Raw genomic sequence first — 17,385 nt, 5'->3', positions numbered from 1 at the left:
ACTACATGATATGATACATAATTAAAAGGGTTACTCAGGCAGCTGAATGGGATAGTCTGGGAGGGGGTGAGTAGAAACAGGATGAGGAGCTAAGGCATAGATGAGGCAGGAGATGATGAAGGTAACCATAAAGAATATGTTGAATATCTTTGTATATTATTTAACAGGAAAATGTTATGAAATTATCTGCATACTCATATTCTTTGTCCTCTTTGTTTACTTTATGCAGTTCTGAGATCTATCTATCTATCTATTTATTTATTTTAGGTACAGTTTACAAGGGCCATTTATAATATTCCAGGTGTAGCCAGCATTAGTGGCTATTGAGGGCCCTTCCTTCAGTCCCGTTGATGGCAAGGTCTGTTTTTTCTCTCAGACTAAAACTTGTTCAGGGGCACAAATAAGAAACTGATTGTACAATGTCATCTTATTTCTGAATAAATTTCCTTTCGATATTGCCATTTTGAAGGACTCTTGTTATAAAGATAATGAATATATATATATGTTTTTATACATTTTTCTTCAGGACCATCTGAATCTGATCATTTTTCTCATAACCTGAGAGGAGTAATCCCACGAAGTTTTGAATATTTGTTTTCCTTGATTGATCGTGAAAAAGAGAAGGTAAAACTTGCTATGAAAATAAAGTGGTTCTATGAAATACCTAGTTTTGAGCAGTTAGCTGCTAGTAATTAGCTCATAACACATGGAGGGTCGGTCCTAAGTGGTACTCTGCAATGTGGATAGCCTGGTGTGGCATGAAAAAAAAAAAAAAAAACAACCTCTCAGTTCTTAAGAAAAAATGAAGGATTCTGAGTTATTAATTTTCTAAACATTTTTTGTTTCTAAAATTTTTATCATCCATAAACTCAGATTAAAAGATAAAAGAATGTGTGCTTCTTAGGCTCTCAGATTTTGCAAGAGAGAAAGTATAAAGAGAATTTTAACTAAGGAAAACAGATTCATTAAGCCCCATCACCTACTGCTCATAGGCTCACACTTGACTGCAGGTGTCCCTAGTTCCTCAGGATGCCCAGGAGTGCTGGAACCATCCTTGCCTCCTGTGCAGAACCTTCTACCACCTGAGGATAATTTGATGGTTTCATATGCAGTGTGACCCCATCACCCTGGTGATGGGGGCTTCTCTGTTCCATTGACTCCCAAGTTGGGCCTTTCTCATGATTGTGCTTCTTTAGCTTGGTAGATTCCAGGCTTAAGAGCCATTAGTGTTGCATGTTCCAGTCTGTGTGTACCCAGGAGACTGACACATAACACTGACTTATTATTACTACCCTGTGCAGAAACTATTCCTAACAATTGCAGTTAGGCATGCACCTTGGGTGCCAGTGACGTAGGTTTCTGTGGTTAAAAATCCTATAGAGAGGCTTTTGAGACAAATTATTTTCAGTCTTTAAAGAACATAACACTTGCTTCAGGTAACACTTGATGAGCAAGTCCAGTGTGTGACAAATAAAAACGGAATTGTTCTTCTCATCGCAAGGAAAAAAATATGTAACTGTGTATGGTGATGGATGTTAACCAGACTTACTGTGGTGATTATTTCTCAATATATATAAATATTGAATCATTATGTTATACACCTGAAACTAATATGATGGTGTTTGTCAGTTTCACCTCAGTTTAAGAAGGTGGAATTGCCCATCTGAACCGCCTAAGTCCCATCTCTTTGTTTTGCTTATGAGTCACCTCTGGAGACCTAGGCCTCCTGGGATCACAGTTTGATGCTGCCTTAAGATGTAATGATGTGTCAAAACTAGTTATCTGGACTTTTACTTGGCTTTTAGGGATCTTGTATCGTGTAAAGGACAACATGGTAGGAAATGCACACCTTGTGAAGCAAGTGAAAGGGTAGCACTCATGAGAGGGATGACTCATGCAAAGAACGTATCTCAGCAAGGCTTCTCTTTCCAGGCTGGAGCTGGAAAGAGTTTCCTTTGCAAGTGTTCCTTTATTGAGATCTACAACGAGCAGATCTATGACCTATTGGACTCTGCATCAGCCGGACTGTACTTAAGGGAGCATATCAAGAAGGGAGTCTTCGTTGTTGGTGCAGTGGAACAGGTGGTGACCTCAGCGGCTGAAGCCTATCAGGTACGCTCCCTTCAGCAGCTTGATCCTTAGGCGATGTAACGTGTTGTGAAAGCACCTTGATCTCAAAAAAAAGCAAGAATTGAGCTACTAAAAATAATTTTGTAAAGGCATGACACAGAAGGTTCATGAGGAGAAAAAAGAATATGACTGTTTTATATAGCTCTCCCCCGTAGTTAAAATAGAACTTTGAGCCTCTTGGTTTTGCATTATTTAGGTGCCGTTCATTCCGGTCAGGCGCCCTGTAGGCCACCGGGGGACGTTGTTAATGTCGGTATCTCTTTAGTGATTCTTCCTGGAAGCTGTGCTTTTGAGGAGCTTCTGGGATTGCTACTTTTTAAACCAGCTGGCTGTTCTCTTCCCTTTATTTTCTACCCTTGTTTACTTGTTAGGTGTCAAAAGCCAACCTCTTTTGAGCACTCGCCTCAGGACAAACAAACCTCTTGATGGGAATTTGCAAAATACTCGCATTTTTATGGGGTCTGACCTGGCCAGTTGATTTTAAACAAATTTTTATTGTGTAATATTTGATTCATACAAAATACTGGCACATGCATATAAGTTAGGGACCTTAGACCATCAAGACCCAGATATCACCAACACTATCCTGTCAACCTATATGCCTCTCCTGCCTCATGTACCTGGCTCCTCCCTAAACATGAGCACTATGCTGAATGTCATGATCGTTTCCTTGTGCTTTTAAATCATAAATGTATTTCTGAAAAGGTTGGTTTTGCCTACTTTGGACTTTTAATAAATTGTGCATATTTAGCCTTCTGTAGCTTTTTAAAATCAATGATGTCTGTGAAATTTATCCACGTTGCATTTCACTTATTTTCACTGCTGTATATAATCCATTGTATGAATATCTGTGTGTGTATAAAAATCATAGTTCGGGGCACCTGAATGGCTCAGTTGGTTAAGTGTCCGGCTTCAGTTCAGGTCATGATCTTGTGGTTCTTGGGTTTGAGCCCCACGTTGGGCTCTGTGCTGACAGCTGGGAGCCTGGAGCCTGCTTCGGATTGTGTGTCTCCCTCTCTCTCTGCCCCTTGCCTGCTCACACTGTCTTTCTCTTTCTCTCAAAAATGAATAAACGTTAAACAAAATTAAAAAAGTTATAGTTCAATAATCTTCCATCACGGGGCACCTGGGTGGCTCAGTCGATTGGGCGGCTGACTTCGGCTCAGGTCGTGATCTCGCGGTCCATGAGTTCCAGCCCCGCGTCGGGCTCTGTGCTGACAGCTCAGAGTCTGGAGCCTGTTTCAGATTCTGTGTCTCCCTCTCTTTGACCCTCCCCTGTTCATGCTCTGTCTCTCCCTGTCTCAAAAATAAATAAAACATTAAAAAAGAAAAATTAAAAAAAAAAATCTTCCAGCTTCAGCAAGCCTCCTGATTTAAACTTTTTTTTTTTTTTTTTTTTTTTTAAGATTCTGTTTGTTTATTCATTACTTTTTGAGAGAGGGAGAGCATTGTACAGCGGGAAAGAGGCAGAGGAAAGGGCAGATAGAGAATCTTAAGCAGGCTGTACACCCAGTGCAGAGCCTGACACGGGGCTCAATCTCACGACCCTGAGATCATGAGCCAAAATCAAGAGTCGGACATTTAACCGACTGAAACCACCCAGGTGCCCCATGATTCAAACATTTTACACTGTGACTCTCATAGTAAGAAATAGGTTTTACATGTGACCCAGTGTGTGTACATATATATATATATACCCCCCAAAATTTTGATTGTAATTACATTGCAGTTATAGACCAGTTTGGAGGGATTGGCATCTATACAATATTGAGTCCATACATGAACATGATATATCTCTTCATTTATTTAGGTCTTTAATGTCTTGCAATATAATACTTTTCACCTAAAAAATAATTATGTAAGCTAATTATTAACTTTTTTCCAATATACCTTATATTTTTTGTTGCTCTTATAGAAGGTAATCTGTTTTTTAAATTGCACTTTATAAGGCACCTGGGTGGCTCAGTCAGTTAAGCATTCGAGTCTTGATCTCAGTTCAGATCTTGATCTCAGGATCGTGAGTTCAAGCCTTGCATTGGACTCCAGCTGGGAGTAAAGCCTACTTTTAAAAAAAAATTGCATTTTGCTTCATGTGTATAGAAATGCAGTTAATTTTTATAGAACGCTTTTATAATCCACCTTGCTGCCTTACAGAAATTAAGAGTGTGTGTTAAATTTGTTAGGTGCTTTTCCTGCTTCTATTGAGATGATCTTGTTAACATTTGCTAACATTTAACATGTTAACATGATAGAATATTGGATTACATTTGTTAGTATTTTGTGTAGGATTTTCCCTCAGTGTTAAAGATTGAGATCAACCTGTGATTTTCCATTTTCCTAACTTTTTTTTCGTTTGTTTTATTATCACCTTTGTCTTTTTTTGGAAGTTTGTATGATTGGAAAGACTTGTTCATAAAAACCATTTGTTTCCCCAAATCATCTGGGCCTTATGTTCTGAGAGAAGATTTTTAGCTACCAATGAAAATTCTGTAATAAAGCTTTGCAGTTTTACCTCTTCTTGGGTCAGAAGTTCAGGGACGCTTTTTATTCCTAGAAAATTTCAGTCTCCTCTCAGTTTTTAAATATATTGACAAAAAGTTTTTTCCAGTATTCTCATCTTTAAAATATTTGCTGTAACTACAATTTTGTTTTCTTTTTTTAAAAGTTTTTTTAGGGGCGCCTGGGTGGCTCAGTCGGTTAAGCGTCCGACTTCGGCTCAGGTCACGATCTCACGGTCGGTGAGTTCGAGCCCCGCGTCGGGCTCTGGGCTGATGGCTCAGAGCCTGGAGCCTGCCTCCGATTTTGTGTCTCCCTCTCTCTCTGCCCCTCCCCCATTCATGCTCTGTCTCTCTCTGTCTCAAAAATAATAAAAATAAACATTAAAAAAATTTTAAAAAAAAGTTTTTTTAAATGTTTATTTATTTACTTTGAGAGAGAGAAAGAGAGAGAGCACAAGCAGGGAAGGGGCAGAGAGGGAAAGAGAGAATCCCAAGCAGTCTCCACGCTCCCAGCCCAGAGCCTGATGCGGGGCTCGAACTCACAAACCATGAGATCATGACCTGAGCGGAAACCAAGAGTTGGATGCATAACTGATTGAGCCACCCAGGTGCCCCCTATTTTGTTTTCTTTTTGCATAGTTGATTTTGCTTATATGGCTTGCGTTTTTTTCTTTCTCATCCTGCTTTTGTTCCAACTTCTTAAGCTGGATGCTTAGCTTATCTGGCCTTTCTTTTGTGACGTAAGTATTTAATGCTCTAAGTTTACTTCTTATTGTTTAAATTTCACACAAGTTTTAATATCTTTTTTTTCTGAGAGAGCGCATGCGCATGCAATCTGGGGAGACGGATAGGGATAGGGGCAGAGAGAGAGAGAGAGAGAGAGAGAGAGAGAGAGAGAGAGAATCCCAAGCAGGCCCATGCCCAGCACGGAGCCAACATGGGGCTTGTTCTCACGAACTGTGAGATCACGACTTGAGCTGAAATCAAGAGTTGGATGCTTAACCGACTGAGCCACCCAGGTGCCCGTCAGATCACATTTCTCAGTGATTCATGGGTCAAAATGAAATTATAATGGAAAAATTCTTAGATCCACAGGACAATTAAGATATTAAAATTTGGTACACCTGGGTGGCTCAGTTAAGCATCCCATTCTTTTTTTTTTTAACATTTTCATAACATTTAATAGAAACTGTATACAATAATTTTTTTATTGTATCTTACATAAGATAGCCACTACAGAAATTTACATAGGTTAGAAGCAAGATGGATGGTTAAGGAGGGCCCAGTCCTGTGGGGTATGCTCAGAGGTTATAGGTCAGAGTTCATTGGAGGAGAGAGGGAGGTTCAGATTACCCAGTCAGGTGAGAGGTGAAGAAAGGCTAAAACACAGGCCATTAGATAGAGATAATCAAACACTGGGTTTCATCAATATCCCAAGGGTACACATCTCCTACCCAAACACCTATGTGGATTTGTCCCAAGACTTGGGAATTCCCATTACAAAGATGTCTCTCCCCTCAGACACGGTCCCAAATACTCTCTCAATCCCAGCAGCTCTGACAGGAATCACCTCTCTCTCTTCCTTAAGCATCCGATTCTTGATTTTGGCTCATGTCATGATCTCACAGTTCATGGGATCAAGCCCCACGTTGGGCTCTGTGCTGACAGGGTGAGCCTGCTTGGAATGTGCTTTCTCTCCCTCTCTGTCAAAATAAATAAACTTAAAAGAAATGTGATTTGAAATTTCAAATTTATGATAATTTAAAATTTATTTCTCATGTTAATTCTTAATTGCAATGTGATCAGAGAAGGTGGTCTTCTGTGATGCTTGGACTTGGAGATTTATTGAGAAACGACTTATGAATTAATACAGTGGACAATTTTATAAATGTATTCATGAGAAGAATATCCTTGAATACAAGGATTTATACTGTATTTTTACTCAGATTTTTTTCTGTATAATCTGTCAGTACTTGAAGGAGATGTATTAATCTCCAGCTAAGGTGTTGGTTGTAATGATTTCATCTTGATTGTTTTTATCTCATATATATATACATAAAGAGACTGTTTTATTAGATGCATATGTAAGCAGTAGAGTTAGTATAACTTCCTTTTATTTAAATCTATATTCTTTTGACCCTGTATCCCTATATTTTCATATTAACACTTTTTGCTTTAAAAATCTCTTTGGTCTGATATTCAGGTACCTCTCATTGTTTTGACTAGAATTTCCTTGGTATAGGGGCACCGGGGTGGCTCAGTTGGTTAAGTGGCCAACCTCAGCTCGGGTCATGATCTCACGGATCGTGGGTTTGAGCCCGTGTCGGGCTCTGTGCTGACAGCTCAGAGTCTGGAGCCTGCTTCAGATTCTGTGTCTCCCTCTCTCTGTCTCTCCCCTGCTTATGCTCTGTCTCTGTCTCTCAAAAGTGGAAAAACAATTAAAAAAAAAAAAAAAAAGAATTTGCCTGGTATATGTTTTGCCATCAGTCTCTCTGTGTTAATGTTTTAGGTGTTTCTTGTAAACCACATAACTGTATTTTCCTTTAAAAAAATCATTCTTATTTTTCTTGATTATTTTAAGTTTATCCGTTTATATATTTTTATTTTTCAAATGTTTTTATTTATTTATTTATTTATTTTTTTTTTTTTTTTAATTTTTTTTTTCAACATTTTTTATTTATTTTTGGGACAGAGAGAGACAGAGCATGAACGGGGGAGGGGCAGAGAGAGAGGGAGACACAGAATCGGAAACAGGCTCCAGGCTCCGAGCCATCAGCCCAGAGCCTGACGCGGGGCTCGAACTCACGGACCGCGAGATCGTGACCTGGCTGAAGTCGGACGCTTAACCGACTGCGCCACCCAGGCGCCCCTGTTTTTATTTATTTTTGAGAGAGAGAAAGAGCAAGCAAGTGCGCGGGAGGGGCAGATAGGGAGGGAGACACAGAATCTGAAGCAGGCTCTGAGCTCTGAGCGGTCACCACAGAGCCTGACATGGGGCTCGAACTCACTAACCATGAGATCATTGACCTGAGCCGAAGTCGGATGCTTAACCGACTGAGCCAGCCAGGTGGCCCCGTTTATGCATTTACTTTTGAGAACATGCCCACAAGCGGGGGAGAGGCAAAGAGAGAGAGAGAGAGAGAGAGAGAGAGAGAGAGAGAGAGAAAATCCCAAGCAGGCTCTGCACTGTTAGCATCTAGCCCGATGTGGGGCTTGAACCCATGAACCACGAGATCCTGACCTGAGCCAAAACCAAGAATCAGATGCTTAACCAACTGAGCTACCCAGGTGCCCCCAAGACTGCAGTTTTGAAGAGCATTTTAGGTTCACAGCAAAAGTAAGGGGAAGGTAGAGTGATTTCCCATATACCCTTCTGTCCCCACAAATGCATAGTAACCTCCCCTATTATAAACATTCCTCACCAGAGTGGTACATTTTTTTTTTTTTTTAATTTTTTTTTCAACGTTTTTAATTTATTTTTGGGACAGAGAGAGACAGAGCATGAACGGGGGAGGGGCAGAGAGAGAGGGAGACACAGAATCGGAAACAGGCTCCAGGCTCCGAGCCGTCAGCCCAGAGCCTGACGCGGGGCTCGAACTCACGGACCGCGAGATCGTGACCTGGCTGAAGTTGGACGCTTAACTGACTGCGCCACCCAGGCGCCCCGAGTGGTACATTTTTTACATTTGATAGACCTATATCAACATGATCATCATCACCCAAAGCCTATGATTTACATTAGAGTTCACCCTTAGTATTGTACATTCTATGAGTTGCCTTTTTATTTTTGATCCATTATGTAGCACTCTTTGTTGAAAACAATTTTTTTTCCCGTTGAATTGCCTTTGCACCTTTGATGAAAATCAGTGATTTATATGTGTATGGATTTATACCTGTATTGTTTAATTGATTTAGGTATCTCTTCTTGCCAGTATAAAACTTTCTTGATTCTGGTGGCTTCTTATTGCTGAATAGTTAAGTCTTGAAATCAAGTAGAGTAAATCTTCCAGCTTTTTTTTTTTTTTAAACAATTATTTTGGTTATTCTTGGTCCTTTGCAATTTCATACCTATAGAATTGACTTGTCCGTTTGTGTACAAAACGCTGCTAGGATTTTGAGTGGGTTTGTGTTGGATCTGTTGATTACATTTGGGAGAAGTAACCTCTTGACACTATTAAGTCTTCCAGTCCACGAACATTCACCAAGTAGTTTTTGGTTTTGTTTTTGATTTTTGTTTGTATTTGGTTTTTATATAAGGATTTATTTACTAAAAAAAATTTTTTTTAATTTAATCTCTACACCCAATGTGTGGCTTGAACTCATGACCCGAAGATCAAAATTTGCACGCTCTTCTGACTAAACCAGCCAGTTGCCCGTTATATGAGGATTTAAAGAAGCACAGTTGTGTTTGCTTTTTCTCCATATGTTGCACAAATGATAGTATATTGTGCTGCCTTTGTACCTTGCTTGTTTAAGACAATAGTATTTTAGAATTGGTCCCATGTTTGAGGGTCTGTGTCTTTCTTTCCAGCTGTATGAAGAATGTATTATGGCTTACCTAATATTTAATATACAGTATTTAGTGTTATGAAAAATAAGCATAAAGTACTATCCAAAAAATGTAAAAGAAACCAATAGCTTCAATTTTATGCTTTGCCTGGTTAATAGGATTCTAATAGCTCCATTTATTGAGTGTATGTGCCAAGCACTGTGCTAACTTCTTTTGTGTCTGTTATTTCGTTCAAATTTTTTAATCTACATTTTGATGTAAGACGCTAATTCGCCCATTTTATCCTATACATATTATTTCCATGCTACTCAAAAACGTAGCTCTCAGACTGTTAGCATTGCCTGGGTTGCTTGTTACAAATGCAGAATGTCAGGCCTTGCCTTCACACCTACTGATCAGAATGTGAATTTTATCAAGATCCCAAGGTGATTAGTGAGCACATTCATTTCCGTTGGTGATGTTCTGCCTTGTCGGGTAGGTGCCCATGTTCCCATTTTACAAATACAGGACTGAGCCTTGAAGAGGTTCAGCTGGCCCAGACCTTACACCTAGTAAATAGTGGAACCAGGGCTTGACTTCATGTTCATCTGATTCCAAAGCCTGCAGTTTGGACTTTCATGCATCCTCTTTGCCTTTAGGGATCAGGGAGGTCTTTATAGACCAAAAGAGCTGACAAAACGTTGGTCTTGAAGGTAATTTTGAGATTTATTTTGTCTAACTTTCTCATTATCTAGGCAAAAGGATTGAGAGAGATTTTATGATTTGCATTAAGTTAGTACAAATCGAGAACAGCAAAACTAGTTCTGGATCCTCAGCCTGCTGATTTCCTATTTGTTCTCTTTCCGTAACATGGAGAGGGAACCAGAAAGGGGAGAGTAACTTGAGTGTGTTCCTCGATGGACCAATATTTCTTCTCGTTGTCCTTTACAAAATTTCATACTGAGGATAGTGGCTGTTGTGTCACTTGGAAGTTGTGACAATATATTTCCCTGTTGCCTAGGTGCTGTCTGGAGGGTGGAGAAACAGACGTGTGGCATCAACATCAATGAATAGAGAATCTTCTCGGTCTCATGCAGTGTTTACAATTACAATAGAGTCAATGGAGAAAAGCAATGAGACTGTGAATATACGGACCTCTCTACTCAATCTGGTGGACTTAGCAGGATCTGAAAGGCAAAAAGACACCCATGCAGAAGGCATGAGGTTGAAGGTAAGAATGGAATTCTGGTCTTCAACTCAACTTGTGTGTGAATTAATTACTAAAAGTCAATACCAAGGTAAGTGTGTGAAGGTTACAAAGGAATGAGATATTGCTCTCATTCTAAAGGTGCAGAAATTTTTGTTGTGGTGTAGGGACATTAAACATACGCAGGATAAGACAAGTCTGTAGCCAGAGCATCTGAATTCATACCAGAAGGGATGCTAGTACAAATATCAGCTGGGGTCAGAGGAAGAAGGGACTGGACCGCTTGAGGGAAGTATGGAAAAGTAGTAGTTCTTGAGTGGATTCTCCAAGGCAGGATTTGGACTGGGAGAGAGGAACAGGGAATACGTGCCCAGCTGGGGCACATCTCAAGGGTGATTGTGGATGCAGAGTGAGTGTGGCATTCGGCACTTCAGCATGGATCAGTGAACGGGTTGGTTTTGAGGTGCAAGCAGACCCAGGCCACTGAGGGCCAGGAGTGCCAGGCCAGGTTTGTGCTCAACTCTCCAAACGTTGGGAAACACTGAAAAGTTTTGAGCGATTTCAAAAGCCTGTTTATTTATTTATTTTTATTATTATTATTAAAAAACATTTTTTTTTTAACATTTATTTATTTTTGAGACAGAGAGAGACAGAGCATGAACAGGGGAGGGTCAGAGAGAGAGGGAGACACAGAATCTGAAACAGGCTCCGGGCTCTGAGCCATCAGCACAGAGCCCAACGCGGGGCTTGAACTCACGGACCGCGAGATCATGACCTGAGCTGAAGTCGGCCGCTTAACCGACCGAGCCACCCAGGCGCCCCTCAAAAGCCTGTTTAATAAAAGGTGCGCCATCTGGCTCACCACTGCCAGGTTCACACAGGGAGAGCCTAGAGAGAAAGGAGGGCAGCTGTGCTGGTTAATATTTCAGGGGGAGGGCAAGGACCTTGTCCTAGGCTAAGGGATTGGCAGTGGGACCTCAGGTTTTCTGAATACGTATTGCTGATGTGTATACATGTATTGTGATCTGCATTGTCAGTAAAACGTGTGGATACTATAGTTGAGGGTGTATGATGGCCAGTTGGAAATGGTGGAAGACAGTCTACTTTTTTTTAAAATTTTTATTTATTTATTTATTTATTTATTTTATTTATTTTTTTTTTTTAAATTTTTTTTTTCAACGTTTTTTATTTATTTTTGGGACAGAGAGAGACAGAGCGTGAATGGGGGAGGGGCAGAGAGAGAGGGAGACATAGAATCGGAAACAGGCTCCAGGCTCCGAGCCATCAGCCCAGAGCCCGACGCGGGGCTCAAACTCGCGGACCGCGAGATCGTGACCTGGCTGAAGTCGGACGCTTAACCGACTGCGCCACCCAGGCGCCCCAAAATTTTTATTTATTTTGAGAGAGAGCATGGATGCAAGAAAAAAAAATCCTAAGCACGCTCCATGCTGTCAGTGTAGAGCCCTGTGTGGGGCTCGAACTCACGAACTACGAGATCATGACCTGAACCAAAATCAAGAGTTGGACACTTAACCAACTGAGCCACGAAGGTGCCCCAACAGTCTGTCTTTTGTGTTAAAAGTAAAGATAGGAGTCTCCTGAACTGTCAGGCAGTTTCAGGAGATCTTAGGCTCATATTTCCACTGAGACATGAAGCAAAGAGAAAGCCTATGTTTATAATAGGACATATGCTGGGCGTGTTTCAAGTGTTTTGTGTATATTAACTCATTTAGCCTTTGCGGCATCTTTGGGAAGTAGTCCCTTCTATTATCTGTTGTCCCTTCTATTTTAGAGAAACAGAAGAGAAATTGTCCAGGGGCACACAGCTAGTAGTGGATCTACTACTAGAGTAGAAGGAGTCCAGCTCCACAGACAGTGCTGTCAGCACCTTTCTGATTTACTGACTGCTGAAACAGACAGTGTGGCATGTGAACTCAGCACATCTTGCTTGATAATTTGTACTCTTCCTCTCGGTTTTCTATACTCCCACCACTGCGGACCCAGTTATTGAAATATACTAAATACAGTGAGAATCTAGTGTAACATATTATTTTCTCCCCAAACGACTTTTCAAAGAGGTTTAATACCTTACCGACTTAGACTGAATATTCTCTTGGTATAAGTTCATCAGTGACTTTGTGGGACATGGAGTGGGCTACTACCACACCATTTTAATGTAGCAAACATTTTAAAATTCTATATTGGAAAAATTTTCTTAATGTTTATTTTTGAGAGGGAGAGCACGCACATGCACCCACATACGCACGCGCGTGCGTGAGTCGGGGAGGGGCAGAGAGAGGGAGACCCAGAATCCGAAGCAGGCTCCAGGCTCTGAGCTGTCAGCACAGAGTTGGACGCGGGGCTCGAACTCACGAACTGCAAGATCATGACCTGAGCCGAAGCCAGACGCATAACCAACTGAGTCACCTAGGCACCCCTAAAATTTTATATTTTTGAAGTTAATTTATTTTGCAAGAGAGAGCATGCGCAAGCAAGGGAGGAAAAGAGACAGAGAGGGAGATAGAGACTCCCAAGCAGGCTCTGTGCTTTCAGGACAGAGCCCAATGAAGGATTTGATCTCGTGAACCATGAGACCATGACCTGAGCCAAAATCAAGAATTGGATGCTTAATCAACTGAGCCACCCAGGTGCCCCAGTAGCAAACATTTTAACACAAAAGAATTGAAAAATATGCCTATTAATACACTACTCCAACTTTTTGTTCTGTTCCTTCCAGATTTTCATCCCTACCTATAGGTCAAATTAAAACATTACAATCACGAGGTGACATATTTTTTTTTTCCTTCACATAATTTCTGTATTTGTCTTTGAACACTAAAATTGCAATGTGTGTCAAATAGGAAAAAGGGGATAGTTGAGAACATCTTTTTGCTGTAAAATCAGTTATCCTTAATATCATTGTCAATGACTTGACTTTCCATTCAAAATGCACTACTAGCCATATTTTAATTCAAAATGCCAGTGCACCTAACTTTTCGTTCTTTTTCCCTTTAGGAGGCAGGTAACATAAACCGATCGTTGAGCTGCCTGGGCCAAGTGATCACTGCGCTTGTCGATGTGGGTAATGGAAAACAAAGGCATGTTTGCTACAGAGACTCCAAACTTACCTTTTTACTTCGGGTAAAGTAGATCATTGGCCTCCTGGACCCCTTTTCTGGTTACTCTCACTATGGTTGATAGGTAATCTCTCAGCCTTAGTGGTAAGAATATCCATTTTCTTTGCTTAAAAAAATCTGTGGTGTGTCTCCTGAAAATGTGTACCATTCATATCATTAAACAGGATTCCCTTGGAGGCAATGCCAGAACAGCCATAATTGCAAATGTTCATCCTGGATCCAGGTGTTTTGGGGAAACCCTGTCAACGCTTAATTTTGCTCAGAGAGCCAAGCTGATTAAAAATAAGGTAGGGGCACTCTGGAAAACAGTGTGGAGGTTCCTCAAAAGATTAAAAATAGACCCACCCTATGACCCAGCAGTAGCACTGCTAGGACTTGACCCAAGGGATACAGGAGTGCTGATGCATAGGGGCACTTGTACCCCAATGTTTGTAGCAGCACTCTCAACAATAGCCAAATTATGGAAAGAGCCTAAATGTCCATCAACTGGTGAATGGATAAAGAAATTGTGGTTTATATATACAATGGAGTACTACGTGGCAATGAGAAAGAATGAAATATGGCCCTTTGTAGCAACGTGGATGGAACTGGAGAGTGTGATGCTAAGTGAAATAAGCCATACAGAGAAAGACAGATACCATATGTTTTCACTCTTAGGTGGATCCTGAGAAACTTAACAGAAACCCATGGGGGAGGGGAAGGGGGAAAAAAAAAAAAGGAGATTATAGTGGGAGAGAGCCAAACCATAAGAGACCCTTAAAAACTGAGAACAAACTGAGGGTTGATATGGAGGGTGGGTGATGGGTATTGAGGAGGGCACCTTTTGGGATGAGCACTGGGTGTCGTATGGAAACCAATTTGACAATAAACTTCATATATTGGAAAAAAAAATAATAAGGTAGGGGCACCTGGGTGGCTCAGTTGGTTGGGTGTCCAGTTCTTGATTTCAGCTCAGGTCATGATCTCACGGTTTGTGAGGTTGAGATTCTTGGGATTCTCTCTCTCTCTCCCCCCCACCCTCTCTCTCTCTCTCTGTTTCTGTTCCTCCCCTGCTCACTCTCTCTCTCTCTAAGTAAATAACCATTAAGAAAATAGGGTAAAATATTGAGTACAATAAATTGGAAAAATACTTAACCTTGTAGCATCTCACTTTTGTGATTGCCCTAATATTAACACTAGTTTCTATTTATTTCTCTGTGAAAGCTTATCTCTAAGCAAGACTTCTTTTTTTGTTTTAAATTTGTGTTTAAATTCTAGTTAGTGTATTTATACACTATGTAACTAAAATGTATATATTTTATAATATAAAATATACATTATATAATATATATATAGAGAGAGTGTAATGGTTTCAGGAGTACAATTTAGTGATTCATCACTTACATACAACACCCAGTGCTCATCACGATAAGTACCCTCCTTAATACCCATCACCCATCTAGCCAAACCCCCACCCACTTCCCTCTATCAACCCTCTGTTTGTTCTGTATAGTTAAGAGTCTCTTTGGTTTGCTTCCCCCCTCTCTTTTTTTCCTTCCCCTATGTTCATCTGTTTTGGTTTCTTAAATTCCACATATGAGTGAAATTGTATTGTATTTGCCTTTCTCTGACTTCTTTTACTTAGCATAATATGCTCTCGCTCCATCCACATTGCTGCAAATGGCAAGATTTCATTCTTTTTGATGGCTGAGTAATATTGCATTGTCTATATACACCGCATCTTCTTTTTCCATTCATCAGTCAATGGACATTTGGGCTCTTTCCATAATTTGGCTATTGATTCTAAGCAAGATTTCTATTTCATCTTCCCTAGCCTTCTGTATTGCTCATGTAGTTTGAGATCTAGATTAGGTCTTATGGTTAGTATTAATTTACTTGTGTTTTCCTAAACAAAGGCAAAGTTTTTCCTTTGCAGTTGGGTTGGAGACTAAATTTATTTACCTAAACCGATGCAATCAGAGGTGTGTGTATGCGTGTGTGGTTTTGCTATGAAAATAGTTTGATGATATTGGCAAGCTTTGTCCTTTAAGTTGTCTACACCTGCAAGGATTCCCCATTTTTCTTATATGTAAGAAGCTTCCTTGATATTTGTGTACACCAGTGGTCAGAAAAGTTTTTCTGTAAAGGTAAATATGTTAGACTTCTTTGGCTGGATAGTCCGTATCCCAGCTACTTAGCTCTGCCTTGTTAGTGAGAAAGCAGCCACAGGCAGTATGTAAACATAAGGGCATGGCTGTGATCCAGTGCAGCTTTACTTATAAAAACAGACAGCAGACTGTGTTTGGCCCATGAGCAGGTAGTGCTTTGCCACCCTCTGGTGCAGACTGTTAAAACACCAAGGATTCCCCACTCCTTTTGGAAACGTTAGAGATCCCTTTGGTTCTAGACAAAAGAATCATAGTATCATGAATTGGCAGATTAATTTCCTCTTTCTTTTTCTTTTTTTTTTTTTTAAATTTTTTTTTCAACGTTTTTTATTTATTTTTGGGACAGAGAGAGACAGAGCATGAACGGGGGAGGGGCAGAGAGAGAGGGAGACACAGAATCGGAAACAGGCTCCAGGCTCCGAGCCATCGGCCCAGAGCCCGACGCGGGGCTCGAACTCACGGACCGCGAGATCGTGACCTGGCTGAAGTCGGACGCTTAACCGACTGCGCCACCCAGGCGCCCCAAATTTCCTCTTTCTTTTAAAGGAGAAGTTGGTCATTTCTACCCCGCCAAGTAGACTCTGATCATCTTACCATGTCAGAGTGAAAAGGTCCATGTTACCTCTTCTCCTGGGTAAACCAGAAGACTATACATCTAGTTACTCATTCATTTTATTGGATTATGACCCTGTGTGGGGTATTTGTAATATGAGGAGGAAAAATCATTAGAGCTTCCTGACCCTATCTCTTTGAACTTAATAGAAGCTTTTAGAGAGGGGAGAACTGCAGGGATAATTAGGATTATGATGTCACTGATGTGACAGTGATGTCAGAATATACAGGAGTGCCTTATAATGAGGCTGGCCGTTAGCATCAGAAACAACTAGAAATGACTTCTGAATACATCAAACAATAAAACCAGGAGACTTATGCTAGTCATTATCAATGGTAAGTCCCTTTCTGCAGCCTACCGGTGGAAAGTGGCTAGGATATCTGGGACTTGTTTAAGGATGTGCTATTTAGATCTTTCCCAGTGGGCAAACCTGGCTTGAGACAAGAACACGGGGACCTTGGGACTGTCAGGTTTTTTTCCCTCGCTAGGATATTGGGTGCTTCACAACTGGGTCCCTTTGATCTGGTTGGTAGCCAACTGTTGGCTCTTACTATCACCCTGTGGGTTTTATGGGCCTTTTGAACCTCTTAGAAGTTGTCTCAAAGAAGTAATTTCTTTAATTTCTCAAGAGACATTTCTTTAAAATAACATCTAGTGTGGTAGTAAAACAGAAATGGAGCTGTCCGACCAACTCCTCCCTCCAGGAGGGCTTTAGGAAATATAGGGTGGGTTCCTTTGGAGACAGTGGTTTCTGCCAGGCTGATGGAGCTCAGGCCACCTCTGCAGTTCATCACATCCTTACTGTGCGCCAGGACAGAGGGGAGGGGATAGTCTTTCCCGAGGGGAAGAGGAGTTTGCTACTTTCCATGGGGGTGGGATTGTCCCAGGAAGCAGGCAGTGTTAGGTAAACATACCCAGATCCCGGGGTGACCCAGCCCAACAGGGTAGTATACCTAAGGGGGAGCATATGAGAGAGGTGGTGAGGGGGAGAGCCCCAGCCCGAAGGTACAAGGCACAGGGAGAGGAAGCCTCCTCCCCACTCCAGCACCCTGTGATCCTAGTGGCCTTGTGACTGTCGAAGCACAGTTTTGTTTGGTGTTTGTCACTCCAGATCCTACAAACAAACATGAACACAAGACTGGATGATGCAAAAGTATTCCTTTA

General features: G+C 41.0%; 1 protein-coding gene and 1 long non-coding RNA gene across 6 annotated transcripts in view; one reads left to right on the top strand and one right to left on the bottom strand.

Moving 5' to 3' along the window:
- KIF15 (kinesin family member 15) overlaps nucleotides 1-17,385 on the top strand; it is an 80,282-nt gene that overhangs the window by 18,925 nt on the left and 43,972 nt on the right. For all 5 annotated transcript variants that reach the window (XR_009260989.1, XM_058727278.1, XM_058727277.1 and 2 more), the window contains exons 6-10: nucleotides 527-624; nucleotides 1,933-2,112; nucleotides 10,139-10,348; nucleotides 13,340-13,465; nucleotides 13,626-13,748. Coding sequence is in view for 4 of the 5 variants with exons in the window: in XM_058727278.1 (XP_058583261.1) it covers nucleotides 527-624; nucleotides 1,933-2,112; nucleotides 10,139-10,348; nucleotides 13,340-13,465; nucleotides 13,626-13,748 (737 nt within the window). In the remaining variant the exon portion in view is untranslated. The remainder of the gene's footprint in view (nucleotides 1-526; nucleotides 625-1,932; nucleotides 2,113-10,138; nucleotides 10,349-13,339; nucleotides 13,466-13,625; nucleotides 13,749-17,385) is intronic.
- LOC131510303 (uncharacterized) lies at nucleotides 9,819-16,345 on the bottom strand. The gene is made up of 2 exons (XR_009260991.1): nucleotides 16,203-16,345; nucleotides 9,819-10,304 (listed from the first exon to the last, which is right to left on the bottom strand). It is a non-coding gene; the product is annotated as an uncharacterized LOC131510303 (long non-coding RNA).

This window comes from Neofelis nebulosa, chromosome 4, assembly GCF_028018385.1.
Source record: "Neofelis nebulosa isolate mNeoNeb1 chromosome 4, mNeoNeb1.pri, whole genome shotgun sequence".
NCBI lineage: Eukaryota > Metazoa > Chordata > Mammalia > Carnivora > Felidae > Neofelis > Neofelis nebulosa.
This window is presented reverse-complemented; position numbering and strand designations above follow the sequence as displayed.